A 14,341-nucleotide genomic window follows, 5' to 3' on the forward strand; every position below is an offset into this window, starting at 1 on the left:
CACTATTTATTACATCTCTCTCACACTACTTCCAAATCACAAAGAGGTATCCTTCATTCACCTCCACTTTGACTCCAGCCTGGAAGCTAATCCCATCAGGGATTGTGGTCTGGAAGTCGGCTATTGTGTAGAACTCTTCCTCGACCTGTGGAGGGCCAGGCGGCTTGGGAAGGTTTGTACCACGTGGCTGTGAAAAGGTTCATGACAAAGATGATGATGATGATGATGAAGAACAGAACAACGCGATTCACAGTATATCTTCAAATGGTGGCTGGCATTGATTTACTGAATTTCAAAAAGCAATGGGTGTTTATTTAAATGTAGGTATTTATTTAAGATTCAACCTTCCTTGCGTGGTATTTGCTACATCCACTGCCATCTATTCAGTGATTGATCGAGAATTATCACGGTTTGTTTGTATTATATTGGAAAAAAAGCTGTATATTAGCATTTTCTGTCTTGTTATTCGTATTATTTAGTACATGACAATTCAAAATGTTCTATTTAAGAACCATCAAATATGATGAGTAAAGTAGTCCGTCTTACTATGGAAAGATCTCTGCGTGGAGGAGGTCTTTGTCTTAGTCCAAATTCTGTAGTTACAAAGAATCAGTCCAGTGGTCACAACAGTGCACGTTTGAAATATGAACTATCTAAAAAATATAATCTAATGACGCAATCATCCATATTGACTTACTCTTGTTGTCAGAAAATAAAGAGAGTCTATTTTCTTTCTGGCTGCCGTTTCGGGTCAACTGGCTCTGTTTGGAGGATCCATCCAGGTCGTTGGTGCTGGCGTGCGCGGCGCCGCCCGCCGCTTGCTTCTGGCTCTGAATGTCTGCCTTCTTCAGGTAAGAAGCCGGGGCCCAGCCCTCGCGTCCCTGGTGTCTGATTGGATGTCATATTATCAGTCTATGACAGTCTGAAACTTACTTAGGTATGCTACCATAAGACCATGCAGCAATAATTAAAAATTGCTGTTTTCATATTAAAAAACGACAGCAAAAACAAAATATACACACATTTTTTAAATTTCACTCTTCGTGACTGTAAAATAATGACACACTTCCAACTGAATGAATGGGAAATACATTTTGATCAAACAATATAAGAAAAAAAAAATGTAGTGTGCAATGTGTAGTCCAGGGCTTCATTCTCCTGAAGAGCATTTCACAAACTTTATTACGTCAAAGCTTATTTATTTGGATTTATTTCAGGGGTGTCAAACTCATTTTTGTCATGGGCCACATTGTAGGTCCAGTTTCCCTCAGAGGGACGTTATGACTGAAACCATAAAAATCTTTAATCGCCTCATCATATTTTTGGATCAAATTTATGAACTAGTGTTAAAATCAGAAATCAAGCACAATGGGCACTTCAACTATTGTTGTGATTTGGTAACAAATGATATGACAATTTGTAAGTTTTTTACAGATTTTAACAGGAATCGTGGAAGTTGACATGCATGATTTGACTTGGTGGGGCGGATCTGGCCCCCGGGCCTTGAGTTTGACATCAGTGGTTTATATGGAAGTAATCTCACAGCGCACCACCAGAAAAACAAACAGAAAAAAGAAACCCACAAAGAGTATATGCTGTAAATTGTAGGTCTAGAAAATGAGCATTTGCTTGTTCTGCCTTTTACTATTCATCGTTGGAATTGATGACCAAAGATACATTATTTGGAAATGAATAAAAACCCAACCATTTAAGTGGAATTGGATGATTTACCGCAGTATACGTGATAAGTTCTGCAAAACCAGTGGTTGGGAATCACGGCATTAGACATTTATTACGTTGTTTAAAAGTAGCTAACACCAGTTAGTGATATACCTGATCTTCCACCAGCCCTCCAAGTTCTTCTGAATGACCTCCACAATCATTCCTCTCTCTAGGTCTATCTCATCTTGGTCCCGGGCTGAGTAGGGATAAACTACGGAATACTTCTCCTCTGGAATAGGAATAAAAAGACCCAACTATAAATTAATAAGTGACATATTGGAATGCTAAATATTGCATTGTCTTAACTTTTTGCAGCATATATTAAGATATTTTTTTGTTGGAACCAACCAAGAAAGCATTGGAGAGAGAGAGAAGAGAAACATGCAACATACACAAGCATGCATACACTCACTGCTCACTTGATTAGGTACCACAGGCTCATTGCATTAAATGAGTGGGGGAAGTGTTCAGCTGCCATTTTGCCACCTGCGTATACAATATGTGAAGGTGTGGCCACGGTTTACAGAGATCAGTCGTCGAAAGTACAGTGGTACTCTTCCCCCCGGGACGCTAATCTTCGTGGAACGAGGTTTCATATTGCAATTTTTTAAAATTTGCTTGACAATGTCGATTTCAAACAATTTGATTGTGGCTTAAAATGGCGAGTCTGAGGTCAAATATTTCAAGTAAATATTTGGATGAGAAACACTTTCAAACCTACTTTAAATAGGAAGAAAAAAAGAGTCAATAACAGAGCGTGCCTACCTATTCCTGTATGTCTATGCCTTCATTCGTAACCTGATAATAGTCTTTTTAAAATCAGAATTTTTCAGACAACTCTTGCTTTAGATCTGATTAGGTCTAGATGTACCTAATTTTGTGAGCGGTGAGTGTACATAAGTGACGTGTAATTGTACGACCACCTCACTTGATTTAATTTACATTTATCATGGCCGCTTAAATGAAATGAAGATGAATTTTTTAAATGCTACATGCAAGGATTTAATTGACATGCACAGGCCTTAACAGCACACACCAAGCGTATAACGTGCGTGCGTAAACATACACAAAGAGACACATTTGAGTGTAAAAGGGTGAGTAGAAGAAAAGGGTGTGCGCTCCACCTTGCCCAAAGCCCGTGCTGAAAAGATCCCCTAAAGTGCGACGGCGGCCCACGTGCCTCGGCAAAGACCAGAATCTCTGAGGCGCTGACGTGGCAGCATGGTGAGGCAAGAAAGCAAGTAATACTGTATTACACCTCAACTCATCTGGAACGTCTAAATACATAAAAGCTAGGCTTGATGCAGTTCCTGGATCCTATCACATTATTTAAATGTTCTCCCAAGGCTACCTCACAGAGATGTAGGATTTGAACAGTCGCAACCACACAGGCAACGAGAAGGCTTCGTTTGTGGTGTACCTTCTTCTCCTGGAAGAGTGAAGTCGTCGGGGTCATCCTGGGCCTCGAGGCAGGTGGCAGGGACCCAGCCCTGTGCGTCTTCTGAACTCACAAACCACCAGCCTACAAGGGCACGATATAAATAACAAAGATAAGGGAGACGTATTCATCTTCATCTTGTCGGGGAAATGAACTGTGAAGAACAATATTTGGTTGAAGTGGGGCTTTAAAAAGGGACCCTGCACGGCTAATAGGCAGTAAAATGGTATGATTTATCAAAGTCAATCGGCGAGGAAAACTAACAGTGTTAATGTAAACGGCACAATGGAATAAATTGAGAAATCATGTCATGGGTACTATAACCGAAGTTATTCTTACACTGGTTTGATAAGTAAGATATTGTCTGTAAAGTGGTGCTAAACAAATGAAATTGATTTGACTTATAAGGTTAAAAATGTGACGAGAAAAATGACTGAATAGTTAGCGAAGGTGGTTGGGAACCTACCGGACTCATTTTTCTCAATGACCTCCACCACTTGACCTACACGGAGACTGATCTCAGAACTCTCCTGGTTCTCGTAGTCCGTTACTGCCACATACTGGTCCAAAACAAGCGGGTCAGCTGACGTGCCGTCTCCTGTTAGAGTAAGGACAGACAACTCTTATATTTACTGTCTGCTCTTTTTGTTTTTTAGGCAAAGTCTCAATAATGTAGAAAAGCCTCCACTCATTTTACGATTCATTAAATGTCATTAAAGCCTCTGATGGGATATCGCTGACATCCCATGAATTTTTATCACCTGTGCACTTTTCAGATCGTCACCTTGACATGGTTTTGAATAACGTTAGGTGATGCCATGCCAAGAAGAATTCCAACAAGGCCAAACTCTGTGCAGAATCACCGAGAAATAACTGAGAAGAGGCTTAACTAGATTCTGGAGGGTCACCCGGATGCAGAGCAGGTGGGGTAGCGGACGAGATTGGAGCAGCAGTGTGAGGGAAAATAACCATAAAGACCAAATAATCGGAACACAAATCCTAGCACTTGTGAAAGGTATAAATTATTAACCAACACCATAGAAATCCCACCACCAACACGCTGAAAAATAAAAAGACAAACACTTCAATCACTGGTCTCGTCTGGTTTCAACCCCAACTCCTCAAAACTACACTGAAACAAGTCTACGTGTAAACGATCATGATGGTGAAGACCGACACAGCAAGCAGATCACTGAAGGTGCAGATGGATGTGAAAAAACACAACTAAACATAGTTGCAACAATCGGGCTGATGAATTTTCACAACTATCTTGTAAATCAAAACTTCAAGCATCCTAAATACGGCACCTCGGATTGGGATGCAGATCCTTCAGTGAGCGGCAGCAAGCAAAGCAAACAACATGTCAGATTGTGTTTAAATCTCATAAAGCAGAATAAAAAAATAGGGAATAAACAAATGAGATTGTGATTATTGCTTATCCTAATATAGTAACTGGGGCGTTTTGCTACTCAGCTGCAGTGAGTACGAGGTGCCTAAAGGAATAGTTTGTACAAATTCCGTTTTTTTAGGTCGAGTTTCTACTGTTGTCAGCCAACAAAGCACCTGGAAATTATTAGAAGGGCTGCTCTCTTTAACAGTAGAATGCTTCACGATTTGATTGGGTTAAAGCAATGTTAGAGTGAACATCCAGAGGCTGATTTGAGTGCAGACCGACAAATAAATGTGCAATAAACGCCAGTGTAAACTTCATCTTTACAGATGCTACGCCTGCTCAGCAAGCGCTGAGACTGACACCACCCTCGCGTGCTGGTGTCAGTCATAGCTGCTAGCTTTGCCAACAGAATTATAACCTATATAGCCAATCTGTGAAGTAAATCTTGATGCATCAAAATTGTAAATCATGTCCCGCTGCACACCTCAAGTCTAATGGCACAGGAATATTAAGGACCTAACTACATAATGCAGGGCTGGGAGGAGCTCCAGCTCCATCCCAACTACGCAGGCTGAGGAAAGGGTAGCGTGTGTGTGCATGTGTGTCTGTGTGTGTTGACGGTCGGTAGGAGGCCTCTAGCGACTTGGTGCGTCGACACACAGCACGACCAAGCATGACAGTCAGTCTCTTACTACCTCGCTTTAGGAAAGTAGCCGCTCTCTCTGCAAACCCTGATGGAAAGGAAAATGAATGGAAAAGAAAACTGAAAAAGAATGACACGGATGCAACTTAAGAGCGAATGAAGATGTGAGAGATTTTATAGCTACTGTATCAATGTATGTATCTGTATAAACTATATATATTATAAGGGCAGGTTGGAAAACATTTATCATGACAGAATCTATGCTGTTATTCCACCACAAGAGGTAAATAATGTCACATCACAGTACATGTAGAGAGGTGCAATCACAGTCATAGAAGTAGGAAAAGAAGTCAGAACAACGTAAAATGATTTAATTTATCATAAATAGAGATATGTGACTCACCAGCTTTCTTCTTTCCTGCTGGTTCCCTGATAGAAAATAAAAACAAACATTACAATGTGGAAATCCAGCACATCCAACTTGGTATTTTTTTTAATCAGTAAATACTGTCAACATTAAATATTTTTTTTAAATCAATGGTACATTTTAATCAACATTTTGTATGAATACGGCTGGTACTACAGCTTTTCAAAAGAGTTTTAGTAGCAAGTGAAACTACTTAATTTTGGTTGCTTTGTTTTAGTTAATAAAGAACTGATGTGATAATTTATATAAATTGTCTCCTAATACTTTGAGATATTATCTAAATGATCTTTTTTTCAGTTTTGTCTAATTGTATTGCTGCTGCCTCTTCCTGTCCTTTCTTTGCGCCACGTGGGGCAGCAGAGCCCATTACCCCAAGTTGCTAAAGAAAATGTATACAAACAGTCACTGCTGAACAGTTGTTTTATTTTGTGCAGAATTTATCAAAACTACGAACAGAACCAGACTTGAACATTGCACAATTGGCTGATTTTTTTAAACATACACTTTCCGACAGTTAAATGCACCAACTAGGACCGCTGTAGACATTAGCCAAATAGAGGATTGCTCCAGAAGCACTTTTTCTTCATCATTTTCCTTGTCCATCTAGTACAATCACTCTCTCTATTGCTCAACCCTTTCCCCTGTTTGGCTTTACCAATAAGAATGCTGTTAGGGTCATTAAAGATTCTCGCTATGTTACTTGTAGCTGCTCGGAACTCAATAAATCCTTCAACACAAGTATTACTGATTGCGCTATCAGGAAAAAAAAAAAGATACCCAGGACAAACGAGGTTGAGGTCAAATACTGGTCAAAAGTCTCATAACCCAGCCAGAGATATGTATATAGAGTAATATGAATATTGGTACATGAGGAGCAGTTGCAGTAGGAGTAGTCATAGAAGTGGGACTAGTGATATTGACCTTGAATTACTCCAAATCAATAGCCATAAATACACAATGCCCAATCTTAACCCTTTTGTGATTGAATAAGAGGTGTGGCGCAACTTGTTTTTCACAGTGTTTTTTGACCGTAGGGCTCAACACTTTACACATATCAAAAACAAGGATTGGGGGGGGGCATAAAACCTTTGGATTTCTGTGCAACTTCATATTTGTATGCTGAATAATGTGAGATGACGCCGCTTCTGGTAAATTGCCTCCAAGGTTGTGAAACAATGTACCGGAATACATTAATTTTCTTACTGATGGTGACTCAAGTGTAGCGTTGCCCTTCATTCCGGCATGATCACATGACCTCAAGCTGACTCATCTGGGAATATCTTCATTCTCACAAAACGAATTGTCAGTTATTTGTGATGGAAGACATTTCTGTATCGGCGTTTCCCTCTTCTCTAGCCAACTGTCAATTTTCCATTTTCTTTCTTTTACAATTGTTATCCCACACTTCTTGCACAACTTCTTATTCTCAAGACACTCCTCTTCCTCTTTCCAGTCTGTTTTCTTCTATGTCCGTCGTTGAGAAAGTCAGACGGACTCCTCACTAAATCATTGGCCCGGCCCACCAGTGTTGCTGCACAAGCACAGAGACGTTAATCTAATTTCAGCGAAGACGACCAAGGTCGTCCCTTCAGTCAGCCACCACACCCTTGCAGTCTGGCCTCAACATATGCTGAGGAATTTGCATGAGGAGTTAAAAGCTATTTGTCCTTGGTGGCCACCTACCTCCGTGTACAGAATACAAAAATACAAAAAAAAAAAATCTGTGTGAGTGGTGATGAGACAGAGAGGTCTGGCTGTCAGACTCCATACATCAAGATCAATAGTGAGGCTTGTTGCATATTTGCATTCAGACAAGGACTCCTGCCATTCTAAATCTCATTTTAAAACGAGGCTGACAGACCACCAAAACCCAAGAACAAATACAAACTCCAAGACAAACTGTGATAAATGATCAGCATCAGTTACACACAACAACAAAGATATTGATTACGATGCATTTCCCTTATTGGTACAGTATAGCGAAGGGAGATTGATATGGCCCCATGCAGTACTTACTCCTTGGGTGGATTGAGGTCTTCTGGTCTGGTCTCAAAAAATAATCTGACCTCCTCACACTGTGAGATGTAGACAGGCAGCTGGATGAGGGCCTGCAGGGGCAGAAGAAAGTGGGGAAGCTTCAGGAAACACTGCTAGATCTTTGACTTTCAACAATTTGCTTAGCGTTGTTAGTTCACTTAGACAGAAACGAACACACAGACAATTTTAGCCATGTTCTGCTGTTGTTCCCTACGCTGATTTGGTTACTTACGTGATCTATTTAGATTTTTTAAAAGATCAGGAGTATTGATTTTGTACCTGACATGCTCATTCATGTTGAACTGGTGGCCTCTGTGATTTGTAAGCATGTGGCCACGGGGTGAAGATAAAACAATATTGAATTTCTCAGTTGATGACAATGATCATTGGTTCATTGCAATCAGAAGTGCAGTGTGAACTACGTAAGTGGGACTTCATCAGTGTGATAATGCAAAAAGAATAATGCATCAAATAATATTGTGAAATCACTTCTGTAGAAAGCTTTTTTTTTTGTCAAAACATGTCTGTGGTCTATCTTTGGTCCCCTGATCCAGCTCTTTTTTGCTGTCATGGCCCTGTGCAGTATCACTTGCAGACGAAAGCCTGATCCTGACCACCTTACTGCAGATGAAGACAAATGGCTGTTTTTGCTCTTGTGATGTTGTGTTATCGCAGCCATTTCAGAGTCTGCCTTTCTTCTTCCACTCCCAGTTTTATCTTTCAAGCAAACTAATTAGAGGGGAGACAGACAGTCACCCTGAATGCCTGACGCTCTCAACCAGGAGACAGAACATCTCCTGTCAAAGTGCCTGTGTCGACTGTCCTTTTTATTGGGACCGAGACTATGCCATCCTCTGCTGAAGCTGGCAGGCAAACCTGAATACCATCCATCAAGGTTTCTCTACTGCCCTTTATCTCAGCTTTTAATACTCTTAAGTGTTTCACTCCTGTCCTTTGAAGGAGCACTGTTGCTATAACATCAAGCCTGGCAGCTATGGGATGGAAGCCAGACACCCAAACCAAGGTGTCCTTGTCCTATGTGGCACTTAGCCTTGTCATATATAGTTCGTAAAGCCAATATTCCAATTCCTGCAAAGTTAAAAATAGACCATATGGGTTACGTAGTTGCTGATTCATAGTGTACAAAACATTGCTCATTCAGAGTGCCTCCTCCCCACTCCTGAGCTTAACAGTTGATTGACTGTTGTCCCCACGACTACATCTCCTCTGCGACACTGCACAGGTCATGAGGTCAAAGTGCACTGTGAACTGGGTGTTCTCACCTTGGATTTATGTCCGTTAGCTGTTGGCCGGCCCTCTCATTATCATGCTCCCCAGGGACGAGACGGGAGAGCAGCAAGCGTACATTAACGTAAATGGACTTTATGGCTATTCTTTATCGCTGGCAGCATCAAGGTAATTTGTGTTTGTGTGCATGTGTGTGTGTGTGTTTTCAAAGAACAAATGAAATGCATTACGAGTGGATTCACAGAATTCATTAACTCCGCAAAGTACAAGGTGGAACATAATGTTTTCTGCATGCTAACAACAGTCCAATGAAAAGCACAAAGTGTCCAAACTTTTTAATGGAAAAAAGAGCAAATACTTCAGTTTTCTGCAGGTTAAACCCAATTTGTACGTAGACTGAAAACTGACCAAGCAAAAATGGCGTACGTTTTATCCTTCAGTCGTTTGGCAGTCGTCTACCATTCACAATAAACATTAGCACCACCTACAGAACGATCGCGGCGTTGGAGTGAATGTACATTTATGACAGGAAGGAAAACCAGTTGTGTTTGTTGTTTGCTATTATTAACAGCAAAACATGTTAACTTGGTTGTTTTTCACTTTGTTAGCTGTAATTCTTTAAACTAATAGCTACAAATCAGAAACTGTGTCACATTAAGTGTTCTGCCTTGGAGGCCTGTCTCGTATTGAGAATGCTTGCCTGCGCTATTATATCATCATTCTGTTTTCCTTGCAAGCTTCATTAAGAACTCACTTGGTGTTAAGGAGTGTGTGAGACCAAGATTGAGTCATCCATACTCAGCAGTTTAAGCGGTTGATGTATGCAAAAAAAATAAAATCTGTTTAGTATATATATATTTTTGTCTTGGATAAAAACATGACTACCAAACCAGGGGAATTCCAGACAAGTCAGGTTAAGCCTCAGCTGCACAAAGAAAGTCTGACACAGCTCTTCTCCAGCATCAACACGAAGTTCCACCTTGTCAACAAGACTGGATGAAAACATTTCAGCCGGGAAGCCAAATTCAGACATGTTATCCCAGTTCATCCTGTTGGTGGGCATATGAATTAATACTGAAAGAAAAATTTCTGAAGTATTACTGTAAAATAAATCTGCGTTGCTGTTCACTCAATTTCACGACAGCAACGTGAGCTGTAGGGAAGCCGCAGCAGTAAAAATGTTTCAGCCATTCCCATAATTACAGAAAAACAATCCAAAAACTCCTTCATGGAAAGATGGCACATTTAAATACTGTAGTCAAAGCTCACTTTTAAACAAGCTCCATGTTCTATAAGTAGAGTGCAGAAAGATGTGAATAGCTTAAGCAAACTTGTAAAATGGAAGAAAAGCACCACTTTTGCTAACTCTGCAACACTTTGTGTGGCTCTCCGATGAAAGACATACTATAGACAAAATCATAATCTATACATCTTTTGATCAGTTAGTCAATCAAAAAGGAACTTACTTACTTTTCCTTGAATTTCAATTAGCCAGCAACCAACTATTTGCTGTCTAAGTCTGTGGGAACAGTTTGGGGAAAAGCCTCCTTTCTCCAAGATCTTAGAGGGCATGACTGGATGTCATTGGAATGTACACACCCAAACCCCATCAAACATCTTTGGGATGAACTTGTGCATATATATTATATTTTTTGTCTGCCTCAACGCAGATCCATTCTCAGGCATAACACTGAACAATTCCCCCAAAAAAACATTTTAAGGTGGAATGGTGGGAACAAGATTCTGTTCAAAACCTTGAAAGAAAATAAATATATACTTCATGGAAGCTGATGCATGTACGGGATGATAAATCCCCAAGGTGTAGCAGTGATCTTAATATTTTGCTTTTGCTCAAAAAGCAGGAATTAGACAAGCTTTATGACTGTACTTCTAGTATATATATATATATATATATATATATAGTATATCTAGACTGTATTCCATCCCCTCCCTTTTGTGAGGTGATTTATCGCTGTTAAAACTCACGTGATTAGTTGTCTACAGCACAAGCAAGTTAGGAATGCGCTTGAGATAGATTGTCTCCATTTGCAATCAAGAAAGGAGTATACCATCTCACTTGGGGCTTATCTTGGGAGTTAAACTAAATAAAAATGTTCCATGACACACCTTCATTTTCGGGCTTAAAATAATTTCTCCTAGACTGGCTGGGAATTTGGTCCTTTTTTTGTCAAAAAAAAAAAAATCATTGTATAAATGCAACAAATACAGGTCACGGAACGAGCATGGACATGTCCTTTCACGGTCTGAATACTTACCCTGCAGTACTCATTGATAGGCCTCAGCCTTTTCATGGCCACATCTCTGATATGGCTCCTACGAAACAGGATCTTCCCTGGAACAGAAGAAGTTGCAGACAATGTACTCATTTTTTTTTTTTTGGTTAAACTCTTGAAAAGCATGTCCTATACTGGAGGACAACGGTGACGATGAATCCTTTAAGACAGGAAGACAATCATGTATCTATATAGATATATACAAATTGTTGTCATGCCTGTTTTTATCGCCCTAGTCCTCACTACAGGTACAGGCAAGCTAAATGGCTAAAAATAGACCAAACAAAACCCAAAACACTCCAATCTAAGCTCCATGTTGGAAATTTGAGACCGGGCATTTAGCTCTAGGTGTCATTTTTGCTTGAAGTCAAAGATGGAAAGAGAAAGATTGATGAATTATCTGAATTCGGACCTCAAGAGGAAACAAAGTCTGCTTCCTATAGCCACACTGCAAACCACAGCGTTTCTTCTGAATCCTTTCTGAATGCCTTTGTACGCACATCCACTGTACATTAACTATTTGTCTTGTGAATGTGAAACACATGTCTAAACCCACATGAAAGGAAATGGGATGAACAAAGAGGCTAGAAGGAAGAAAACTACGGACTGCTGAGTAGATAGATGCGCGGTTACTTGACCTCCTCAAAAGATCGCAGCCAATCTCACAGATTTTGTCCAATAGGCTCAACCGCCAACATTGAAATGTGTTTCATGAAAACACTCCTAACTGGAGACAAGTGGCATCACTGCATTTATCATGCACTTGGCTCCAGTGGGAAGAGGCTCTGACCTGAGTTGTATTTGCTAAATACATTTGTCCTTTGGTGGTGCCCGGCAAAGACATTTGAACAAATGAGCATTATTGAGCATTACTTAAACTACTCCCATCACTTGTTTACCTTGAATGTGCTTTGTCTTTATGAGTAGCAACACTTATTAACAAGAAACTACTTATTGTGACCATCCCGAATATAAATAGTTTATAGATTTAATGTGTTTTTGTAGGCTGTGAAGTGTTGGCCTCACAGTTCTGAGGACCCGGGTGCAAATCCTGGCCCCACCTGTGTGGAGTTTGCATGTTCTCCCCGTGCCTGCGTGGGTGTTCTCCAGGCACTCCGCCTTCCTCCCACATCCCAAAAAGATGCATTCATGGGAAACTCTAAATTGCCCGTAGGTGTGGTTGTGACTGCGACTGTTGTCTGTCTCCATGTGCCCTGCGATTGGCTGGCAACCAGTTCAGGGTGTACCCTACCTCCTGCCTGATGACTTCTGGGATTGGCTACAATGCTCCCATGACCCTTGTAAGGATAAGGAGCTCAGAAAATGGATGGATGGATGGATGGATGGATGGATGGATGGACTCGAGGGGGCCCGGGGGCCAGATGCGGCCCGCCACATGATTTTATGTGGCCCGCAAAGGCAAATCATGTGTATCAGCTTCCATGGTTTTTGTTCAAATCTGTACCAAATTTTCAAATTGTCACACCATAAATGATGAGATTGAGATATTGCAAGCATTTTTACCAAACATCAACAATAGTTGAAAAAAACATTACCCTTGATTTCTGATTCCGAAACTAGGTGATAAATCTAATGTGTAAATATGGTGGGTTAATTCAAGATTTTAATGTTTTCAGTCATAATGGCCCTCTAAAAGAAACCGTACAACAATGCGGCCCGTGATAAAAACGAGTTTGAAACCCCTGCTCGAGGCACATCCTAATATATAGATTTTTGCTGAACAAATTTAATTCAAAGGCTAACCCCTTACAGACACCGGACAGCTGGGCAATGTGGCACTTAATTTTTTGTCTTTTTTTTAACACCTTCACATCCTGTATTCAGTTACGTTAAAACAACTGAGATTCGTAAGATGTTAGGTCAGATTTCACCACATTAGCACAAATGAAAACCATGACACTTCACACGAAGAACACTTGGACCATGTGCATAAACAATTAGTGCTGCATACGGCATCTGAATAGCTAGTTAAGGTTACAAAAAAAGAGTCATCACTTTTCCTCTTCCACCTCTCTTCATCTTCTCATAAACAGGAAGATGATTTTACAGCTTTCCAAAGCTCTTTGGAGTCAACGTAGAAGCAGTGAGTGACTCAACACAACCCAGTGTATGTTCACCAGTGTGAGGGTGGAGCCCATGAACAGGGCTTGTTTTGTGAGAGGACATTCAGGAAACAAATAGTTTTAAGCCCTCCGAGGCATGACTGACCACAGGCCGTTGAGGGAGGTAGATGGGGAGAGAGAGTCAGACACAGGTGGAAGTACAAAAATGGTTTCTGTTGGATAGCTTCCCAAAACATTCCTTTTTGGAAGTGTTTTAAGTGGCTAAACTGATTTCTTCCAAACCTACGGGCCCCAAGAACCAAAGTTGGTGCTACCATAAATGGATATAAACTAAATGTTGAGAATAACGTCTAGAAAAGCGTCACCAAGCTTGACTAGAATTTACTTTGGACATGAAACAATAAATCCTGGCTGATAAGAGGTGATACATCCACTTCTATTCAGGTTTCTGTCCTTGATAAAGTTTTAGTTGAGGAATGCAAAATATTTCTCTCTACAGAAACATACTTCACCTTCCAAACGTCCTGTGGACAAGCCAAAGCATCGCCAGTGTAAACAGTAACTGATACAACCGTTCATAAAATGAAGTCAACCTATTAATCATGGGAAATGAAACCCACATTCCATGTAGGCTCCCAAAAACATTTTGTTACTTTATCATTCAAATGACAAAGAATGGTTGCATAGAAATACATAAATCTGGATGGATTAATCAAATTAACAACAATTCAGATGACAGGACAACATCATATCTCTCTGGTGGTTCTACAATCTGTAGATAAAACAAATCCTCATTGTTGGATCGTCTTCCAGGGACTGAATTCACCTCAAGCCGTTTGTGCGCTCTTAACTGAAGAAATATTGCATTTTGCAAATTGCAAATATGTAGCCTTGAACAAACTAAAATGTAAAAGAAAACCAGTTTCTGGTCTGGTTAGTTGGTCCTTTACCTTTAATCCCCTTTTTTAGACACTTGACACTAAAATGGCATTTTCTCAGGTGACTGTCATGTGTATAAAGTGCTAATAAGGGATTGAGGGGTGGGGGTTTGAAAT

General features: G+C 40.4%; 1 protein-coding gene across 2 annotated transcripts in view; it reads right to left on the minus strand.

Moving 5' to 3' along the window:
• The window catches only part of sh3pxd2b (SH3 and PX domains 2B), a 29,390-nt gene that overhangs the window by 4,239 nt on the left and 10,810 nt on the right, over positions 1-14,341 (minus strand). Inside the window, exons 4-13 of one of the 2 annotated variants that reach the window (XM_061803229.1) lie at positions 11,185-11,261; positions 7,640-7,731; positions 5,600-5,625; positions 5,249-5,284; positions 3,627-3,758; positions 3,143-3,244; positions 1,834-1,951; positions 698-888; positions 547-593; positions 62-187 (exon numbers count right to left, since the gene is read on the minus strand). In XM_061803229.1, the coding sequence (XP_061659213.1) occupies positions 62-187; positions 547-593; positions 698-888; positions 1,834-1,951; positions 3,143-3,244; positions 3,627-3,758; positions 5,249-5,284; positions 5,600-5,625; positions 7,640-7,731; positions 11,185-11,261 (947 nt within the window). The remainder of the gene's footprint in view (positions 1-61; positions 188-546; positions 594-697; positions 889-1,833; positions 1,952-3,142; positions 3,245-3,626; positions 3,759-5,248; positions 5,285-5,599; positions 5,626-7,639; positions 7,732-11,184; positions 11,262-14,341) is intronic. The other variant, XM_061803230.1, reaches the window with a different exon arrangement.

The sequence above is a fragment of the Syngnathoides biaculeatus genome, chromosome 18 (assembly GCF_019802595.1).
Source record: "Syngnathoides biaculeatus isolate LvHL_M chromosome 18, ASM1980259v1, whole genome shotgun sequence".
NCBI classification, from domain to species: domain Eukaryota; kingdom Metazoa; phylum Chordata; class Actinopteri; order Syngnathiformes; family Syngnathidae; genus Syngnathoides; species Syngnathoides biaculeatus.